Below are 22,293 nucleotides of genomic sequence, written 5' to 3' on the forward strand. Positions count from 1 at the left end.
ATCCTTTCCTTCTAAGGTTTATTGAGAAGTCTTATTTGGTGTTTGTACTATACGGTATGTGTTGGCTAATTTCTGCTGTGTGATGTATTCTGTAGAGAAACAAGTCAATTAGTGAGGACCACAAAAGAGGAACAAAATGTTGAGGCAAGTGTGTGATATTATTCATTATGATTATTGCATTACTTGTTTGCCTAGTAACTAGGAGGCAAGGAGTTTTCCTTAGTTTGTATTTAGACCCAAAATTTGTTTTCTACTGTAATTCATAATAACAAGGAAATTGTGGCCTATTCCCATGGAGCTACATATCTACTGTATTAACAAATTTTTCTGCCCTGAAGAAGTCTTATTAAAGTCTTATCAAATTTATCTTACATACTGTAAATGATTATTTTCAAACCTTTCAATCTTTGAAACATAACATTTGGTCTACATATTTTACTATACAATAAAATAAAACAACATTTTTGCAATTATTATCATGTTTATGACTTTTCATTTATTGATTTCACTTTCTGATTTTATATTTCATCAAGAATTTTGAATTTATGTGTTCATCAAGAATTTTTTTCTGTCATTTGTAAAAACTTCTTTTTTTACATAACTCAACAATGCATGAAAATGCAAACATTTGATTTTGTGATTGCTACCTTCTCCCTTCATCCCCCTTAGTAAAGAAGTCATTAGTTCGATATTTTGCTGTCAAATGCAAAATTTTATTAAGGCGAAAATTGTTATGTCTTTCTTTATTTCTTTTTCATTGTGACCCTTATATTTCTCATTATCAAACCTTGTGTTCTTAGTTGTCTTTGTCCCTCCTTGATGCCATTGTGAGGTACAGCTGTCTGCCCGTCAGCTCCCTCTACGAGTTTGTTGCTGCTCTATGCTGTACTGTGAATCTGGAAAAGTTTTGTCAACACAGCTGGAAGGTAAACATTGAGCAACAAGTTTACAGAAATTTTATTTTACTTTTTTTTAAATGTTAGACTACTGCAGTTGTTGTTCATTTGATACTCCATATAAAATGTGTACATATGGGCAAAATGTTGGAAAAATTGTGATATTAACATTGTAAGTAAATGTAACATGTTTTCTTGTAGATCATGCGCAATGTCCTTGGTACTCATCTAGGTCACCGCTGTATCTACACCATGTGCCTCATCATGGAGACCGGAAGGTATGGACAGTCCAGATAGGGGCGGGGCTTTGCTAAGAAGGGGGGCTTACCCATTGGGTATCTACACCATGTGCCTTAACATGGAGACCGGAAGGTATGGACAGTCCAGATAGGGGCGGGGCTTTGCTAAGAAGGGGGGCTTACCCATTGGGTATCTACACCATGTGCCTTATCATGGAGACCGGAAGGTATGGACAGTCCAGATAGGGGCGGGGCTTTGCTAAGAAGGGGGGCTTACCCATTGGGTATCTACAACATGTGCCTTATAATGGAGACCGGAAGGTATGGACAGTCCAGATAGGGGCGGGGCTTTGCTATGAGGGAGGCTTACCCATTGGGTATCTACACCATGTGCCTTATCATGGAGACCGGAAGGTATGGACAGTCCAGATAGGGGCGGGGCTTTGCTAAGAAGGGGGGCTTACCCATTGGGTATCTACACCATGTGCCTTATCATGGAGACCGGAAGGTATGGACAGTCCAGATAGGGGCGGGGCTTTGCTAAGAAGGGGGGCTTACCCATTGGGTATCTACACCATGTGCCTTATCATGGAGACCGGAAGGTATGGACAGTCCAGATAGGGGCGGGGCTTTGCTAAGAAGGGGGGCTTACCCATTGGGTATCAACACCATGTGCCTTATAATGGAGACCGGAAGGTATGGACAGTCCAGATAGGGGCGGGGCTTTGCTAAGAAGGGGGGCTTACCCATTGGGTATCTACACCATGTACCTTATCATGGAGAACGGAAGGTATGGACAGTCCAGATAGGGGCGGGGCTTTGCTAAGAAGGGGGGCTTACCCATTGGGTATCTACACCATGTGCCTTATCATGGAGACCGGAAGGTATGGACAGTCCAGATAGGGGCGGGGCTTTGCTAAGAAGGGGGACTTACCCATTGGGTATCAACACCATGTGCCTTATCATGGAGACCGGAAGGTATGGACAGTCCAGATAGGGGCGGGGCTTTGCTAAGAAGGGGGACTTACCCATTGGGTATCAACACCATGTGCCTTATCATGGAGACCGGAAGGTATGGACAGTCCAGATAGGGGCGGGGCTTTGCTAAGAAGGGGGACTTACCCATTGGGTATCAACACCATGTGCCTTATCATGGAGACCGGAAGGTTTCAAGTAGGAAGTAGGACAAAGGCAAGTAGGACAAAGTCATCAGTACCATAATTATAATCGACATCATCATCATCATTATCATCATCATCATGACCATCGTTTGTCACCACCTTCACTGTCATCATTATCATCGCCATTGTTGTTTTTGTTGTCCTTGTCATCACCAACAACAACAGCAATAATAACAGCAGCTGCGACATTTGTGTTATCATTTTCATCCTCACTATTAAAATCATGTTTCATATCTCAGCGAGCAGAACGCAGACGTGATGTTGATCAGAGGAGCTGTGTTCTTTATCGGAATGTGCTTGTGGGGATCCCAGCGTGTGACGTCACTCAAGCATTCTCACTCTGCAGTCTTACCATCAATGCTACAGGTATGTACATACTGTACTGCTCTTTGACCACTCATAATCACAAAGGCTTTACATCCCTTTGAACTGAGATAATCCTTTCAGTAAGAGAATTAAGAGGTTCGAATCACTGTGAAATTCAATACATCCGGAAAAAAATTGCTGTTTTCAATTTCTATCAATAATTATCAAATAATGCAAGACTGCACAAAAACAAGACAGCATTGTCACACAGTCTGTTTAGACAGACTTTGGGGGCAATAATTGTCAAAGTCTCCACGAAAGAATTAGCTCCATACATTTCTGGAAAATTTAACATACATTACTATATATGGACACCTTATAATAGTCTCACAGATTTCCTTTTAAACGGGGTTCTACTGTAGTTGATTTGGCCATTACAGTAACTATTTACACTTGTTTTATATCAAATTATGTCTTTCTGTAAGCAGAATTATAAATAAATTTCTTGTTTCATATTTTTTTAAGGCTTTGCATTGTAACCACACCATCGTGGCACTGGAGGTTACACTATCAATACAACGACTGGTGAAGAAATACGGACACGAGCTACACATCGTGTCTTGGGACTCACTCATGGACATCACCGAGAAAATACAGGAGCTCATACAGGTGAGTGGTAACACATTGTGTCTAGGGACTCACTCATGGACATCACCTAGAAAATACAGGAGCTCATACAGGTGAGTGGTAACACATCGTTTCTATGGACTCACTCATGGACATCACCGAGAAAATACAGGAGCTCATACAGGTGAGTGGTAACACATCGTGTCTAGGGACTCACTCATGGACATCACCGAGAAAATACAGGAGCTCATACAGGTGAGTGGTAACACATCGTGTCTAGGGACTCACTCATGGACATCACCGAGAAAATACAGGAGCTCTTACAGGTGAGTGGTAACACATCTTGTCTAGGGACTCACTCATGGACATCACCGAGAAAATACAGGAGCTCATACAGGTGAGTGGTAACACATCGTGTCTTGGGACTCCCTCATGGACATCACTGAGAAAATACAGGAGCTCATACAGGTGAGTGGTAACACATCGTGTCTAGGGACTCACTCATGGACATCACCGAGAAAATACAGGAGCTTATACAGGTGAGTGGTAACACATCGTGTCTAGGGACTCACTCATGGACATCACCGAGAAAATACAGGAGCTCATACAGGTGAGTGGTAACACATCGTTTCTTGGGACTCACTCATGGACATCACCGAGAAAATACAGGAGCTCATACAGGTGAGTGGTAACACATCGTGTCTAGGGACTCACTCATGGACATCACTGAGAAAATACAGGAGCTCATACAGGTGAGTGGTAACACATTGTGTCTAGGGACTCACTCATGGACATCACTGAGAAAATACAGGAGCCCATACAGGTGAGTGGTAACACATTGTGTCTAGGGACTCACTCATGGACATCACCTAGAAAATACAGGAGCTCAAACAGGTGAGTGGTAACACATTGTGTCTTGGGACTCACTCATGGACATCACCGAGAAAATACAGGAACTCATACTGGTGAGTGGTAACAAATTTTAGTGACGTCATTCATACGAGATAACACATGTAAATGGAGTCATTCATACAAGATTACATATTTATGTAAGTTACATGACATACTCCATGTGTTTACACGGAGTCACTGAGCTCGTCGTAGTGATGTTACTGTATATGTTAGGAAACACAATGTAAATGACGTCAATCATGTAAGGTAACACATGTTTTGGTCTTCAGCTGAGTTAATACTAGCAATTATTTGTAGGCGAATGCACAGCCTGAGAACTCTCTGATTGAAAATCATCACATCCTGTTGAATGCCGTGGAGGAATTGATGGAGACAAGCAAGTTCAATGGTTCAGAGGAGAGGTTCTTCACTATCGTGGAGAGATGCGCAAGTAAAAGACCGGTAAGTCAGACGTCTCATCTTACTAACTCAACTTACAGAAACAAGATTAAACAGCTAGAGAGTAAGTCCTAACAAAACAGGTCAGAGAAGAGATTATTTGCACCTGCACAAGTAAATGACCAGTTAGTCCGACATCTCAACTTACACAGCTCTACAGTAGTTACAGCTTAAACAAGATTAAACAGCTAGAGAGTCTGACCTAAAAAAACAGGTCAGAGAAGAGATAATTTGCTTTGCAGTGAGATAGACAAGCAAGAGACCATTTCCTTATCAACACCATTGTGTATAAGTTATGGTTGCAAATTTTGTATTTTTTAGGATGGGCTCTTTGTATACTTTGTTGTTTTGTCATACAGTACTACTGTATATGATTCCTATGTAATTTTATTGTTGTGTCTGTTTGGCAGGAAAACTCTGTACATCTCCTTGTATCGTTCAAGGCGCAATCTGTCCATCCGGCGCATGCATATTGGATTAGCAATCTGAAAGATCTCATGGAAAAATATTTCCGGTAAGAACAATCCCTACTGGTGAGAACACTCGATTCTACTCTAGTGAGAACATGCAATTTAAATACCAGATCAAAAGCCTTACAATCTGCATAGCACATGTGGCTTTGAACCTTAGCAGTTGGAAGCTGTTGTTTTGTTCCTATTTAATTTTTCATTGTCGCTTATCATGAGGTCCCTATTTTTCTCAGGTATGAGATTCAAACAAGTGTCAGGGTCAAGGTGTTGGATGTGCTTTCTTTTGTCCTGACATCATATCGACATTGGTACGAGGTTAGTCATCATCATAATTTTTGTTGTTCCTCTCTTTTTTCTTTTTCTTTTTTCTTCACTCTTCTTCCTTCTTCTTCTTCCCACTCCTTCTCCTGTCTTCTACCCCTTTTCCTCTTCTTCCTCCGCCCCCTTCTACTCCATGTCCTTCTTTTCCTTTTTTCCCCTTTTATTCTTTTTCCTCTTTTTCACCCTCCCTCTCTTTTCTTCCCCTTCCCCTCTTATCTTCCACCACTTCCCTTTCTTCTCTGTCCCCTCCTCTCTCAACTCCTCTTCATCCCCATTTTCCAGTCCTTTTTTCTTCTTCTCCTCCTTCCTCTATTTGCCCTCTTGTTTCTACTTCGGGGTCTCCCTCCTGCTACAGAAATTGTTGGAATGGTTTAATTCTCAAGAATACTGTTGGTGCCTTTACTGTTGCCTCTATATCAAAGAAGGAATTGCTTGACAAAGATATTCTACTATTCTTGTTACAATTTCTAGGAGAATTCACTTGACAAGATCATTTAACCATTCTTGCCTCCATAATCCAGGAGGAGTTACTTGACAAGGTTGTTCTACCATATTTGAGCAATATCTCTGATGACCCGGATGTCACTGTGCGTACAGCCGCTGTCCAGTTATTACTGGACTTGAGCCAAACCTGCGACTCACCCAAGTGTACGGACATACTAAACATCATTGAAAAGGTGTTGTGGTGATGCTTCCATGTGAATTGCTTTCCCAAATAACCAAACTTTTTAAAAGGAATAAAGGAACTAAGAGGCTTTGAGATTCATGTTGTCAGAGATTGACCTGTATTCCAGTAGCGAAAACCTTTAAGGCTTATTTAGACAGTGGGCATAACTTAACTTGTGTTGTGCTTACTTCCTAGTGTAAAGAACCAGACTTAAGTCTTTCTGTTGTGTTATTTGCTCTTTCAGGTCATCAATCGCAAGGTGGAGCTTTCCAGTAAAATCCACCCAGCGGACCAACAGGATCAAAGGGTGTGTATCCATCGGTTCTCACCACCTTGCAGAGGTTATTTGATCTCACTAAAACTGTACAAAATAATATTTGCAGTGGCAAATTCATTACGAAATCTCCTGAAATTCCATCTCATTTTACAAAACATGTTGATTTTGAGTGGTGTTTATTAATTTCTTTGGCCATATTGTGGCACCTTTAAGGGCCCTAATCAGCCATACCTGTGTCATTGTTTATATTTAATGTTAGAAGACAAAGTATGTGACACAATCTTAAAATAACCAGCTAAAAATGATAATTGATTTACTAAACCCATTGTAAAATATAAAAGGTTTTATGTGTAAATCAGCCAATACAAATTAACTCTTGCTCACACTAGGTATTTTGCTAGGATGACAAAATGGTGTCTGACAGAGGGTCTTTGAAGGGGGCCCTAATTTTTCTGTATTATTATCCTTGAGGGCAAACCTTATTCAAAAATCAAAGTTTTATGCCTAATTTACCAAATTCATTGCAAAATATTGCAAAAATTGCCCCAAATCAGCTGATGGAAATTAATGCTCTCTAGCACTTGGTATTTTGCTATGATGGCAAAATGGTGGCCGACAAGAGCAGTATTTGATATTGCCATTTCCCCAGTAGACCTGGTATTACATTCATTCAAGTGAATAGTGCTGGGTAATTCCACTAATGGAGTTTGTTATTAGCTTTCACAGGAAGAGAATGTCTTGAAGGACGTGAAGACCGCAATAAATGGATTGGTCCAAGTCTTGAAGGTACATACAGTGTTCCCAGGTTATGAACTCCTAACACATGGGCTCCCTGTGGTTGAGTGTGATAAGCCAGGAATGAACTCAAATATCAACCGAAGGGAAGCCAAGACCACATGCTGCAAACATTTGCTGTGCGTTAGTTAATGGTGCCTTCAAATAACTAAACACAATAGTAACCATGGTAACATGACGTTGTCTAGGTGAAGCTGTTCCGGCTGCCACACTGCCACGCCCAGCAGGTCTTTGGGTTGCTTGTCAGTCATGTGCGTGCCCATTATTACCATGGTTACGGCACCATCATCGCCAGCATAATCAGGAACATTGTAAGTACACTCTCACTTCATGTCACCCAAGAACCCTTGTTAGCCACACCTATGTAATTGTTTTCATTACATTGAAAGGCGCACGATGTGCTAACAATCTCGAAATGACAATCTGAAAACAAGGTTTAATATTTTTTTACTAAATTCAATCGAAAATATCGCATTGGCTTCACAAAATCAGCCTATGGGAATGGATGCTTTTTCACTCTTGGTACTTTGCAAGGATGACAAAATGGTGGCTGACAGAGTACAGTATGATATTGAGTAAAGTAACACTGCCATACTTACCAGGCGTTTGAGTGCTTCTTGTCTCTGCGCTGTGACTCTAGTCAGTGCCTCGGCTTTGCCTCTTCTGAAGCATCAGAGAAAGGCAAGGTTACCTACAGCTCATACTTCGTCTGTGCACAGAGGTAAGAGAAACACTGATAAAGATATAGACTGATTCATATACCAATCCAATTGGGATGATGGCATTGGCAATGATAATTAGCTCATTATTGATTACAATGATGATAACAGTGCCCTAGAGGCCCCAGACGGCACTCTGGGGTATACCAGTCCGCCGTTCATATACCAATCCAATTGTGATGATGGCATTGGCAATGATAATTAGCTCATTATTGATTACAATGATGATAACAGTGCCCTAGAGGCCCCAGACAGCACTCTGGGGTATACCAGTCCGCCGTTCATATACCAATCCAATTGTGATGATGGCATTGGCAATGATAATTAGCTCATTATTGATTACGATGATGATTACAGCGCCCGTGAGGCCCCAGACAGCACTCTGGGGTATACCAGTCCGTCGTTCATATACCAATCCAATTGGGATGATGGCATTGGCAATGATAATTAGCTCATTATTGATTACAATGATAATTACAGCACCCTAGAGGCCCCAGACAGCACCCTAGGGTATACCAGTCCGCTTGGTGTCATCCAGTACTCAGATGCCTTTAGTGTCATTCTCAGCTGCATCCAATATGTGAGTAGTGTTCTTTTGAAAAGATTAAATAAGGCTTATCATTTTTTTTAATTTTTATGCCTTCCTGACATATTGGTATTGCTGTGTAATGGTGTAGGAGTGGGACTGGACCGTCTTGGAGCAAGTTCTCACCAGTCTCCCAGACGTGCTTCAGAACAAGACACTTGTGCTTGCCGCTGACCCAAACCTGACTGCTATGTCGTCTGTACTATGTAAAATGGTGGGTAACCTGAGTTTGGTGTGGGTGGGGACGGTGGGGGAGACAGGCCGTAACTATGTGATCTGTGTATTGGTGTGGGTGGGGAGGGTGGGGGAGACAGGCGGTAACTATGTTATCTGTGTATTGGTGTGGGTGGGGGAGACAAGCGGTAACTATGTGGTCTGTGTATTGGTGTGGGTGGGGAGGGTGGGGGAGACAGGTGGTAACTATGTGATCTGTGTATATTGGCTTATCTGGTGCAAACTTATCTCATAACCAGATGAAAATATGTTAAACTTACCAAAGGACAAACTTAGTTTGTTAGTTATTAGTTTACTTAAGACACTTTTGATTGAGTGTGTAATTTTTCTCTCGGATAAAAAAGGAATAAAATAAAAACAAATGTACACAATGATATACACAAATGTCCTCCGAGTTTACTATTTAGTTAAGTTAACTTAATGTTTAGACCTGCTTAAATATTGGGGATTGCGCCTGTTAAAGGGTTTTAAACATAAGTTCACATTTTAGTGGCCACACCTGCTTGGCTGTATAGTAAAATAAAGCCATGATTCATGTTCAATTATGACTCTCTCTTTTCTATCCTTAGGTATGTGATCCTGCCTGTGTGTTGGACCTACAGCGGATGCCTCAGGGAGTGGGCAGAACGGGACTCCACGCTCTCATCTTTCCTGTAAGTATTTTGACCCCATGGGGGTGGGGGGGCTGGGGGGGTGGGTAGAACAGGACTCCACGCTCACATTTTACCTGTTAATAACTTAACCCCAGGGGGTAGGTAGAACGGGACTCCACTCTCTCATCTTTTCTGTAAGTATCTTAACCACAGTGGGGGTAGGTAGAACACGGCTCCACGCTTTCATCTTTCCTGTAAGTATCTTAACCCCAGGGGGGGTAGGTAGAACGGGACTCCACGCTTTCATCTTTCCTGTAAGTATATAACCCCAGGGGGGTAGGTAGAATGGGACTCCACTCTCTCATCTTTCCTGTAAGTATCTTAACCCCAGGGGGGGGGGGGTAGGTAGAATGGGACTCCATGCTCTCATCTTTCCTGTAAGTATCTTAACCCCAGGGGGGGGGGTTAGGTAGAATGGGACTTCATGCTCTCATCTTTCCTGTAGGTATCTTCACCCCAGGGGGGGGGGGTAGGTAGAGCGGGACTCCACGGTCTCACCTTTCCTGTAAGTATCTGAACCCCAGGGGGGGATGGTAGAACAGGCCATGCCTGTTGTTGTCTGTTGAATCTGCTCTCCCCTCCCCTCCACAGGTTTTGACAGTACTTGCGACTTACCACACCCGCCTAGATCGTCAGCACCAGGTAACGCTATACAGTAGAACCCCACTAAGTCGAACTCACCAGGTAACGATCGCTATTGTTATAATACAGTAGACCCCTACTAAGTCGAACTCACAAGGTAACGATCGCAACTGATAAAATACAGTAGATCCCCACTAAGTCGAACTCACAAGGTACAATCGCTATTGTTATAGCTAACTCGATAACTGACTAGTTTATTTAGCTTTCCTGCTCGAACTTGTTCTCATTTATTTTACTTGTAACAAATTATAGATCTCTATCCTTTAGTATATACCTATGTAAAGAAACAGAATTATGAGCAAAATAAAGATGATGATGATGTTATAATACAGTAGAACCCCACTAAGTCGAACTCACCAGTTAAACAATCGCTATTGATAAAATACAGTAGAACCCCACTAAGTCGAACTCACCAGGTAACGATCGCTATTGATAAAATACAGTAGAACCCCACTAAGTCAAACTCGCCAGGTGACGATAGCTATTGATAAAATACAGTAGAACCCCACTAAGTCGAACTCGCCAGGTGACGATAGCTATTGATAAAATACAGTAGAACCCCACTAAGTCGAACTCACCAGGTGACGATTACTATTGATAAAATACAGTAGAACCCCACTAAGTCGAACTCGCCAGGTGACGATCGCTATTGATAAAATACAGTAGAACCCCACTAAGTCGAACTCACAAGATAACGATCGCTATTGATAAAATACAATAAAACCCCACTAAATCGAACTCACAAGGTAACGATTAGTATTGATAAAAAACAGTAGAACCCCACTGAGTCGAACTCACCAGGTAACGACCGCTTGTCCTTAATTTTACAGTTCGAGCTTGTCATTTGAGCTCGGCTTCGTGTACAATATCATAGACTAGGCTATACCCATAGTTGTCCTCATTGTTTCAGTGCGAGCTTGTGCAGTCTCTTGAGCTCGGCTTCGGGACCAAGTGCGCCAGTCTATGCGTGTCGTCTCTCACGTTGTGCACTATGGAGATGCAAGCCGTCATTACCAGGTGAGTAGGGAACTTAAGCAAGGTTGACTGCAGCGCGGACGGCAACGACAGAAAACAAATGAACATTTAAAGAGCCAGATATGAAATGAGCTCTGTCTGATACATTTCAGCCGTTTTACTCCAAACTACAACTCGGTTACCCAGGGCGTCTAGGTCATAGCGTAACGTGGCGCGCCTCCTTCTCGCGCCAGTGACCTCGACGCCCTGTGTTTCCAAGGATGACTCACAACTTGAAAACTCCAAGACCATGGGGTCTAGCGAAGACGAGAATTTCCTTGTTCTCTATGACAATAAGGTTCTAGGCTTGCCTATATTTTTTTAGACAAATGAATTTTATCTAAACTAATTTAGAAATTTAGAGCGGTAAACATGAATTGTTTTTTTGGTTCACCACCTTGCTGTCGCCGCTGCGTTCCGATTTCCAAATGATCGCGCTCAATCGCACACAATCGCTCAACCTGTGATCGTGCGATCGTGCGTATGGAAACCACTTTGCGATCGGTTGCGATCGTGCGTCCAAATAGGGGACTTGCGCTAAGAGATCACGTGACTGTTTGGGTGGCAAACTAGCGCGCGCTCAGTCTTTTAGTGGCAAAGTAACAGCAAAAAAGGGAACTTATTCAGCGCAAGTTTTAGTTTTATTTAAAGATTTTTATTTCTTCGCCGTTCTCTGGTGTGACGGGCGCAGTTATTTCTGATTTTTTTGTTTGATTATTCTGTTTTGAATTTGACACCCACAAAGGTCAGGTGAATTCTTAGGGCAAGTCCCCTTTTAACTACCATCGTGTGGCGTTATGATTTATGTGCATCAAAAATTTTACCCAGCCTGTTGCCGGCCATCCTTGTGCGGTTATCCCAGGTCTCGGCGACGGTCCTCATGGCAGTCCCCATGCTAGAGTTCCTGTCTGGTAAGATTCACAAGGGGAATGTGTACACGGCGCATGCGCCTCCTAGAACACTGAAGCCTCTTATCACCTCACATGTCCAAAGCGTTTGAACACAGGAAGCCCAATCTTTTTCCCCGCTCTTTCAGTAAATGGTATAATGCCACTTGGACTTGTCATAAGTTGGCAAATCCATGATTTTTTTTAAAGGGGAGGGGTGCCATCCCGAAGGGGAGGAACGTTCCTAGAAATACTCGTTAATGTCAGGAAATGACGTGCGTTAGTGGCTCGGCGGTGTTGATAAGTGACTTTGTAGTGTTCGTGAGTGACTCGGCACTACACCTTATGACTAGGTGATGTTCGTTAATCAATCGGTGATGTTCTGGAGTTAATCGGCGATGTCCATGGATTACTAGCCAGTGCTAGTGAATGACTCGGTTTTGTTCGTGAGTGACTCGGTGACGTTCGTGAGAGACTAAGTTTTGTCCGTGAGTGACTCGGTGACGTTCCTGAGTGACTCGGTGGAGTTCGTGTGTGAGTGATCCGTTCGTATGTGACTCGGTGGTGTTCGTGTGTGATTTGGTGGTGTTCAAGAGTGACTCGGTTTTGTTCGTGAGTGACTCGTTGACTTTCGTGAGTGACTCGGAACTGACTGCTGTGTTATTGTACAGGGCTTGTTCACCTGCCCCATCTCTACACCAGCTTCAAGGAGACTCAGTACAAAAGTGTGTTCGCCATCTGCCTTCCTTACACCGACTCCGCAAGGTATGGGCTTGCAAAAAACATAGCCACATTGAGAGGCAAGGGGAAGAGATGCGTATGATGTGATAACGACACCATTTCCCTCTTGTATCCCCATTTCTTCGTACTTCTGATTTTCACATATTTCAGATACTCTCAGTACACTGTGACCTTGGCGTTTCACGTGATTGCCGCGTGGTTTGTGCGTGCACGCGTTGCCTATCGCAGAGGATTTGTTGGCTTTATCGCCAAGGTAATTGCATTACGATTGTACGCTAGGACTAGACAATAGCGTTTGTCTAAGCTGTCATTTTCTCGCCCCAGGCCCTGCGCACTAGCATGGCATTGCCGGCCGAGCGATATGATTCCCGTGGTGATAGCCCCTCCCAGGGAACTCGCGGGCGCACTAGCAGCGTTGGCACCGGTCAGCAGTCCTATTCGCCCCAAGGCCCCGTACGGTTAGCTTCGCCCGTGAGCCCGCCCCAGGCCAAGGAGACTGAGTATGGGTTCCACGCGGAGATGAGTGAAGTGTGCATGGATATGATGGCGAGGTATGCTTTCGCCCCAGGCCTCGCGCCGCCAAAACGGTGAGTCGATTATTACCTCCAGATTAGCATAAGAACTATTGAATTCAAAATAACAAAGTGTCGGTGAAAGTGATTCGTTTGGCTGAACTTTCACCAGGCTGTCGGAATATAACTAAATTTTACCCTGCAAGAATCGCGTAAATAAAATATCGCCAAAATTGATTCTCAAAACTGTGCAGAGAACCATTCTACAGGACAGAACCATACCACGTGCACAGTACTTAATATGACCTGATTGGTTGCAGCACTGTGACCATGTGCACAGTGTTACTCTACAAAAGACCTGATTGGTTGTAGCACTGTGACCGCGTGTACACTACCTCACTTAAGATTATCTGATTGGTAGCACTGTGACCGCGTGTACACTACCTTACTTAAGATTATCTGATTGGTTGTAGCACCGTGACCACGTGCACGCTACCTTACTTAAGATTATCTGATTGGTTGTAGCACTGTGACCACGTGTACACTACCTTACTTAAGATTATCTGATTGGTTGTAGCACCGTGACCACGTGTACACTACCATACTTAAGATTATCTTATCGGTTGTAGCACCGTGACCACGTGTACACTACCTTACTTAAGATTATCTGATTGGTTGTAGCACCATGACCACGTGCACACTACCTTACTAAAGATGACCTGATTGGTAGCACTGTGACGCGTGCACAGTACCTTACTAAAGATTATCTGATTGGTTGTAGCACTGCGGCCATGGACTACCTCCTGTCACGTGGTATATCCAAGAAGTGGCTGGTTGGTAACACGATCGTAACCATCACTACATCCGGGACCTCAATCGAGCCTGATGGTATCTGCGACAACTGCTACGCCCTCCGCGATAAGATCTCCCGCCAAATGCAGCTTCCCGCTGACACGAGTCTGCAATCGCGGCGCCGGCGCAGTAGAGAAAACATCTTGGATAAGAACCTGACAAAAAGCGATGCGTCAGGGGGTGGAAGCCCATCGGGCATTAGAATACAGCCTCCCCCGGAATCGTCTGCTTCTAGCCTACCAAGTACTGACGGAACAGGGGGGACCAAGGCTGAACGCACCTTGAATGAAAAGGCAGGCAAAGAAAGACCAAAGACGCCGGAGCCACAGGGGACTGGGGAGAGCACGACGCCAAGCACGCAAGGTATGACGGGTATCTTGTAACTCAGCTACTCGGTAACTCAACTACTACCAGATTATAATTCGTGTGCATTATTTTGGCAACTTTTTAAAAAAACTGTTTTGTGCAATTTATCAATTTTTGTAGCGGAGTCGTAGGCCGATTTACCTTCTACGACTAGAGTTGTTGGAGTGTCACGGGCAAGTCGTATACGACTAAATCGTGCTGTCTAAATCGGCCTTAACATGCCTTTTTTATTAGGACTGGTTGACTATCATTGCGTCTGTCAAGGCTGGGCAGAGATATTTATCCGAAAAGCCAGCGGTAATGTGTCATGGGTCATGCGCTTAGAAAACCGGCCGGCAGGCCCCTTGGTAGGCGCACAAGGGACGGACGGTGACATTTTCACGGGCGTCATGGACGACAAGCACGTCAAAGAATGTAAGTATGAAATGTTTTTTGGATGTTATATTATGGATTTCTTGGATGGTCTTTTAAGATATTCCAGGAGTTTATTTGATGTCATTATATGATGTGTCAAGGATTTCGTGGTCTTTCATTCTTGTCAGACTCGTTACCACCAGGTGATAAAACCCTGCTGAAAGTGCGAACGAAAAGCCGAGAAGTACTAGGTTCCGGTGCTGACAGTGATACACTCCTTATTGACCTTATAAGGAAGGATTCGAGAGATTCTGGATCACGTGACACAACACTAAGCCCCGAGGAGAGCGGTAAGGGATTTCAGTCACAAGCTCAATGTCGATGTAAGAGGACTGGGGCGAGTACATGGAAACGAGGCTCCCGTCTACATACAGTAGATACCGATATTACGTTTCCACCAATGCCCATAATCACAGCAATTGTGTACGAGAACTTATAGACACGAGAATGTTTTCCATCGCTTCATGGCGGCCCAAGAGCGAAGCTCGCGGACGATAAAACGATGGAAAATTTTGAGTCTTCAAATTTTTGTACGGCCCATTGACAAGAGAAATAAGATATTTATTATAAAGCGTGATAAGAAAATGTCTCATCGCAAAGTGTAATGCGTTGATTCTGAGTGAGCTTTATGATAAGTTCTCTTATTTTGGAATTGAACGCCTCTTGCGCCCCATAAGCTTTCTCAATGACGAATGTAACGCCGTGTTTTGTTGTTCACTTTATAACCTAGGCCAATGACAGTAAGCGTTCGTAAATCCTTCAATATGACGCTTTTCCTCGCAACCTGTTACGCCTTACTTATGCAAACCATTACCCCTTACTGCAAGGTGTCTTTTCAGCAGAGGCGAAGACACAATTGGGCAATGACGTCATTAATGCTCAGGTCCAGTCTCCCTCCAATGACCATCAATTGGATCAGATCCTGCTGACTCCACAAGACGGTGCCAGCTCATCCCCCGGCATACCTTGCGACTCTACAAGCTCAGATGGCTTACCGTCAAGGCCAAGGTTACTTAGTGCCAGTCCCCGGCGCGGTCCTTATGCTATCCGGGTAAGAAGAAAAGGCCAAACCGACGAATGTTCTAGTGCCGCAATTAAATATATGCAAATTTGCTTACTTTAATTGGTTTAGTTCACAAATCGGTCTAGGTGGCCACGGTAGCACGGTTCGCACGGTAAAACTGTCAAGATGGCCACGTTAGCGCACGTCGCACTGTAAAACTGTCAAGGTGGCCACGGTAGCGCACGTCGCACTGTAAAACTGTCAAGGTGGCCACGGTAGCGCACGTCGCACTGTAAAACTGTCAAGGTGGCCACGGTAGCGCACGTCGCACGGTAAAACAGTCAAGTTGGCCACGGTAGCGCACGTCGCACGGTAAAACTGTTTAGGTGGCCACGGTAGTGCACGCCGCTCTGTAAAACTGTCAAGGTGGCCACGGTAACGCACGTCGCACGGTAAAACAGTCAAGGTGGCTACGGTAGCGCACGTCGCACTGTAAAACAGTCAAGGTGGCCACGGTAGCGCACGTCGCACGGTAAAACAGTCAAGGTGGCCACGGTAGCGCACGTCGCACGGTAAAACTGTTTAGGTGGCCACGGTAGCGCACGTCGCACGGTAAAACAGTCAAGGTGGCCACGGTAGCGCACGTCGCACGGTAAAACTGTTTAGGTGGCCACGGTAGTGCACGTCGCATGGTAAAAGTGTCAAGGTGGCCACGGTAGCGCACGTCGCACGGTAAAACAGTCAAGGTGGCCACGCTAGCGCACGTCGCACGGTAAAACTGTTTAGGTGGCCACGGTAGCGCACGTCGCACGGTAAAACAGTCAAGGTTGCCACGGTAGCGCACGTCGCACGGTAAAACTGTTTAGGTGGCCACGGTAGTGCACGTCGCATGGTAAAAGTGTCAAGGTGGTCACGGTAGCGCACGTCGCACGGTAAAACAGTCAAGGTGGCGACGGTAGCGCACGTCGCACTGTAAAACAGTCAAGGTGGCCACGGTAGCGCACGTCGCACGGTAAAACAGTCAAGGTGGCCACGGTAGCGCACGTCGCACGGTAAAACTGTTTAGGTGGCCACGGTAGCGCACGTCGCACGGTAAAACAGTCAAGGTGGCCACGGTAGCGCACGTCGCACGGTAAAACAGTCAAGGTGGCCACGGTAGCGCACGTCGCACGGTAAAACTGTTTAGGTGGCCACGGTAGTGCACGTCGCATGGTAAAAGTGTCAAGGTGGCCACGGTAGCGCACGTCGCACGGTAAAACAGTCAAGGTGGCCACGGTAGCGCACGTCGCACGGTAAAACTGTTTAGGTGGCCACGGTAGTGCACGCCGCTCTGTAAAACTGTCAAGGTGGCCACGGTAGCGCACGTCGCACGGTAAAACAGTCAAGGTGGCCACGGTAGCGCACGTCGCACTGTAAAACAGTCAAGGTGGCCACGGTAGCGCACGTCGCACGGTAAAACAGTCAAGGTGGCCACGGTAGCGCACGTCGCACGGTAAAACTGTTTAGGTGGCCACGGTAGTGCACGTCGCATGGTAAAAGTGTCAAGGTGGCCACGGTAGCGCACGTCGCACGGTAAAACAGTCAAGGTGGCCACAGTAGTGCACGTCGCACGGTAAAACAGTCAAGGTGGCCACGGTAGCGCACGTCGCACGGTAAAACTGTTAATGTGGCCACGGTAGCGCGCGTCGTACGGTAAAACTGTTTAGGTGGCCACGGTAGTGCACGTCGCACGGTAAAACAGTCAAGGTGGCCACGGTAGCGCACGTCGCACGGTAAAACAGTCAAGGTGGCCACGCTAGCGCACGTCGCACGGTAAAACTGTTTAGGTGGCCACGGTAGTGCACGTCGCATGGTAAAACTGTCAAGGTGGCCACGGTAGCGCGCGTCGCACAGTAAAAGTGTCAATGTGGCCTCGTTAGCGCGGGTCGCACTGTAACTGTCAAGGTGGCCATGATAGCTCGCGTCGCATGGTTAAAGTGTCAATGCGGTCACGTTAGCGCGCGTCCCACTATAACAGGATTCCACTGTAGTTTCGTCTAGGACAAAGAGATTTGGGAAACACTGCATTTTATGATTGTTTGCCATTGATTTTCTGCAGATGGCCCGTAATTCAGAGTGCCAGGAACATGTAGAGGAACTGCGATCTCCAGAAGGTAGGTTTACTGCGGTTTTCAATATCTTGCCCGACGCCTTCTGGCTTCCGTCATTAAAAGCCTTTAAAGCATTTTCATTGGCCATCACTGAAATCACGTCACCTCTCTGCAAGGCCCTGACCAATCAAAAAGTACCAAATGTAATCCCATTAGTTTGATTGACGTAAGCCAGAAGGCGGTTTAGAAGTTGGAAATTAGATATCAACAGGAATTCGTCGAAAATTGAATATCATATAAAGTAATGACCTGGTATTATATCAAAAGTTACGTGACATCTGATATTTCTAATATGCGTTCACGAGGAAAAAGGAAATCCTTGTATTTTGAAACACATTCTTTTGTGGCACAATGTTATTAGGACACATTTTCAAATGCCCGAGAAAGGAAACAGTTTTTTTTTTATGGTGTCCTGATTGTCATGATCTAGTTAGAAGTAAATACTATTCCGATTCCTTCCATGAAAGCTGTACTCGATTTTTTTAAATTCACCCCTCTGTCACTCCCGTCACCCCCAACACATACCATACCCGCGCAACACCTCCACTCGGACAACCCTACACCTTCCATCACTCCTCTGTTACCCTTCACCTTTGTGATGGTACCCTTAGGTTCCATCTTCATCCCAAACAACCCTACGCCTTTCTGATGGTGCAGCTCTTAGGGGATGTCCCCCCACGATCCTATGCCATTTACATGATGCATCCCTTAGTGGCATTCCCTACCCGAACAACCCTACGCCTTTCTGATGATGCATCCCTTAGTGGCATTCCCTACCCGAACAACCCTACGCCTTTCTGATGGTGCAGCCCGTAGCGGCGGTCAGATTGAATGCGTAGCACCACTGACATGATGCTTGCTTTTACTAGAACCCCCGCAAACAGCACGACGACAGCTTTTATTCGAGAAGGTAATTGATACGTTTTTATTTAGCAGTCACTAGTTTGTAGTGAAGTGTTTTTTAATGGAAGCATTGAATGAGTGTAGGTACAATGGTGCAGAGTTTTCCCAGTTGGATTGCGTCTTCATCAAGTTTGTTAAAATGTTAAAGAAAAGATAGATAGTTTATTTTAAGAAATTGAATTGCGGCGAATAGGATAAAAGAAGATCGATCTATGGAGATCTCTTTACTTGGAACTTCGAAAACTGTCTTCAGTACTGATGTGTTCTTATAAAACAGGTATCATTAAGCATTCTGTGTTCGTCGGGAGGCTAACGGCTCTTCTACAAGTGAAGCAATGAAATACTATGGCACCACTCTTTAAGAGAAACCTCTTTATAGGACCCTTCTCCACTATGGCACCACTCTTTAAGAGAAACCTCTTTATAGGACCCTTCTCCGATAAAATAAACATGTTCTGTAAGTTTTGACCTAATTTAAAAGGATATTCTGTTCATCAGAACAGTTTTCTTAAACTCAATAGGGTGTGTACGTATTAACGGGGTTCCGTTGTAATAAAACAGTTTATCTTATCCCAACGGTGCACTTATTAATCGGATTTCACTGTATTTTGCAGCCTGAGCTCGGTGTGTCGCCGGCGGAATATGAGCCCATCTCGCCGACAAAGATATTGCGCACCATCAGAAGCGAGTCCAACATCCGGGATAGTCACCCCGCTGACAGCAAAGTATTGTCGTCTTCGGAAATGTACAGGGTACGTGAAATTATCACAGCGTGAGGTCACGTGAGGGCGATGTTTTGCTTCTATGGAGCTCTCATTGTCCAATACACAACAAGGTTCAACATACGAAATGTTTTCAGTTAGTCCAACACACAGGGTACCCAGACTCCAAATTATCATTGGCGCACCTGCACAACGCGTAGATCTAAGCAATACATATTCATAAACTCAAATCCCTTGTACTGAGATCTGATTGGTCCAACAATCACCACGTGACCCCCTCTTGACAACATGCTCTATTTTGCTTGGTTCAACAGTTGGCAAGTGACGAAGAAGTGCAGACTGTTCCTGGAGACGTAGTCAGCGGTGGTGAGTTGCTTACAAATTGTCTTACAACTATTACTCAACCTCCGGTACAGTATAAAGGGAAATAAACGGTGCAAATGCTTGTGGATTCTACAGAAACCCGCTGGTATTTGGAAACCGTTTGTTTAAAATCAAAGCTTTCACTGTATCTATGAGTTCTTAGTGCAAGTGACCTGCGGGCGTAGTGGAGTTCGAAACTGGATTAAAGTGAGGTGTCCTTACAAAGCGTGTCTCCGTAGAGCGAAACCAACCACGGTCCTGTGTGGTTTTCAGCCAGCCTTATTTTGAATAGACCGTTTTCACGAAATTGCGCGCGCATCCAAAATACTACAGACTGGCGGGTCGCAGCTGGTCCAAAATGGTGGAATTTGACTCCAAACTCCGCGAAAGAAGCACTTTGACAGCATTTTCTATAGCTTTGTCTGTAAACTCCACGTCGTATGTCATTTTGTATCAGCGGTGGCCCGCCAGTCTGTGGCATTTTGGATGCGCGGGCAACAACGTGAAAACGGTCTTTTATGGATTGCCTTGCAAATGGATCAGGTGGGAATCGAACGTTGCGTATGGAAATGCGGTAAAAGCGTAGAATGTCTGCAAATCTAATCTATATTTCCATTTACTCTTTATTCTGTTATTCTATTCTCTTAGGTAACCAGCTAAACACATCGGACACAGTCGTCCGACGTCCCATTCTAGGCCAACTAAGAACCAAGGCGCAGAGACCTAAATCACTTCCGGGAGATTTCGGATCCGGCCTTGGCGCCCAAGCTCTTCTACAAGACCCTGAAAGCCACACAGAAGTCAGTCACCCAAAAGATGGCCACGCAAAGTCACGCAATCCGCCTCACGTGAAAGAAAACAAACCAGGCAAAGTAAACTCGGGTGGGAACTTGGCCGTAGGAAACGTCACTTCCGCTGCTGTTCACATGACCCGTGAGTCACGTTCGGCGACGTCCAGTCCTCTCTCGCCCAAGAAGACAAAGCTGCATAAGTCCTCCAGCCTGAGCGCTCCCAAGGGGCAGGAGCCCGAGCGACGACAAAAGCCTGGGAACGACCCTCGCACGGCACGCAGTGCACACGTGTTGATTGACAGATCTGACGGATTGGAGGCGGGGCAGCTGTCACGTGCTCAGAAGAGCTCTTCTTCGCCTGAGCTGTCGTCACCAACACTTGGGAGAAGTGAGTAGCTGGCTAAAAGGCCATTCCAGCTATAAGTTTGCGCACGCATAACCATAGAAACCTACCTCAACTACCAGAATGCAGCGCGCGCTTTTTTAAGCTTACATCAAACGAAGCGCGCGTTGCATGCCGGTAGTTGAGGTTCCCATGGTGAGTGCGCGCGCATGCTTATAGCTGGAATGGCCTACGAGCTTGATTATTATTCTTTAGTTCCTGTTATAGATTGACATTAAATTCTCTGATCCCTCTCTGAAGACTCGCTTACTGGAGCTTGACTGCGCGTTGGCTATCTAATGTGTCAGGTTACGACCATAAAGGGCCTGGTGCCCATAGTAGGGACCTTAAGATACACGATGGCAGAGAGTACGACGGCGCACACGCAAAATGTCACAGCACACTTCCACATTTCTCTTCTAGCGCGCTGAGAAATAAAACGTTCGCGCCCATTTCAGACTTTTCGCCGTCATGAATCTGAAGTTCTGTAATATTTTATCCGAATAAGGGCAAGGAAATAATAATAATAAACTGTATTACATTTCCTACAAGGGCTTTGCCCTTACAAACGAGTTGTTTTTTTTTTAAGGCAAAGGTGCAGTAACAAAGATGTGAATGTGGGCGCCAGACCAGAGAATAACGGAAAATAAAATCTTTCAATGAAAATAAGCCCTTCTGACAAAGAAATCCTCTGGCTGATTTGTATGCGCTGCATAAGTTGGTTTTCATTGTTATTTCGCCGCCAAAAGCCGAAGCGCTCGCTAATTTGTCACTATAAAGTCAAGTGATCTCTTAGAGCAAGTTTATTATTTGACCTTGATAACACTTACTTTTCGACTAACTGTCGTCTGACCTAAAACCGCAAACCCAAACTAAATGCATTACCGTTTCATTCTCAGCGGGTACATTTTCTCGTCCTGAGACAAACAGGACCCCGGGACGTTCAGGCAATACATCAGGGAACACCTCAGACACTGAGGTCCCCCTCAGCCGAGACCCTCCTCAATTAGTGCCTGCCGCAGAGTCGTACAGGTACCCGCTGGACCCAAGCTTCTTGTTTCTTCAACTCTACCACAGCGCTTTCCTGGGCTCTACTCAAGACAAGCCCGTGCCCCTCCCGGACAGTGAGGTGAGTACTTCCCCTACTGTACACACCGCCCAGAAGGGTTCGGACGGTAACGGGGTAAGCGAACAGTTGGCCCGATCCTTAAGGTGGTCGCTATGAGATAC

The 22,293-nt window shown here is 45.1% G+C and overlaps 1 protein-coding gene across 6 annotated transcripts in view; it reads left to right on the forward strand.

Annotated features, from left to right (window-relative positions):
* LOC5520582 (tuberin-like) overlaps positions 1 to 22,293 on the forward strand; it is a 33,569-nt gene that overhangs the window by 7,502 nt on the left and 3,774 nt on the right. The window contains exons 8-39 of one of the 6 annotated variants that reach the window (XM_048720312.1): positions 96 to 144; positions 801 to 926; positions 1,098 to 1,174; positions 2,556 to 2,682; positions 3,148 to 3,291; positions 4,459 to 4,602; positions 5,010 to 5,113; positions 5,303 to 5,384; positions 5,912 to 6,067; positions 6,302 to 6,364; positions 7,052 to 7,120; positions 7,318 to 7,440; positions 7,732 to 7,850; positions 8,329 to 8,428; positions 8,526 to 8,648; positions 9,238 to 9,321; positions 9,913 to 9,963; positions 10,874 to 10,980; positions 11,806 to 11,888; positions 12,536 to 12,629; positions 12,756 to 12,858; positions 12,930 to 13,192; positions 13,899 to 14,332; positions 14,570 to 14,749; positions 14,878 to 15,039; positions 15,577 to 15,800; positions 17,851 to 17,905; positions 18,772 to 18,812; positions 19,420 to 19,557; positions 19,842 to 19,893; positions 20,539 to 21,069; positions 21,963 to 22,192. In XM_048720312.1, the coding sequence (XP_048576269.1) occupies positions 96 to 144; positions 801 to 926; positions 1,098 to 1,174; positions 2,556 to 2,682; positions 3,148 to 3,291; positions 4,459 to 4,602; positions 5,010 to 5,113; positions 5,303 to 5,384; positions 5,912 to 6,067; positions 6,302 to 6,364; positions 7,052 to 7,120; positions 7,318 to 7,440; positions 7,732 to 7,850; positions 8,329 to 8,428; positions 8,526 to 8,648; positions 9,238 to 9,321; positions 9,913 to 9,963; positions 10,874 to 10,980; positions 11,806 to 11,888; positions 12,536 to 12,629; positions 12,756 to 12,858; positions 12,930 to 13,192; positions 13,899 to 14,332; positions 14,570 to 14,749; positions 14,878 to 15,039; positions 15,577 to 15,800; positions 17,851 to 17,905; positions 18,772 to 18,812; positions 19,420 to 19,557; positions 19,842 to 19,893; positions 20,539 to 21,069; positions 21,963 to 22,192 (4,438 nt within the window). The other 5 variants (XM_032365572.2, XM_048720313.1, XM_048720314.1 and 2 more) reach the window with 5 other exon arrangements.

Source organism: Nematostella vectensis, chromosome 12 (genome assembly GCF_932526225.1).
Source record: "Nematostella vectensis chromosome 12, jaNemVect1.1, whole genome shotgun sequence".
Classification (NCBI taxonomy): domain Eukaryota; kingdom Metazoa; phylum Cnidaria; class Anthozoa; order Actiniaria; family Edwardsiidae; genus Nematostella; species Nematostella vectensis.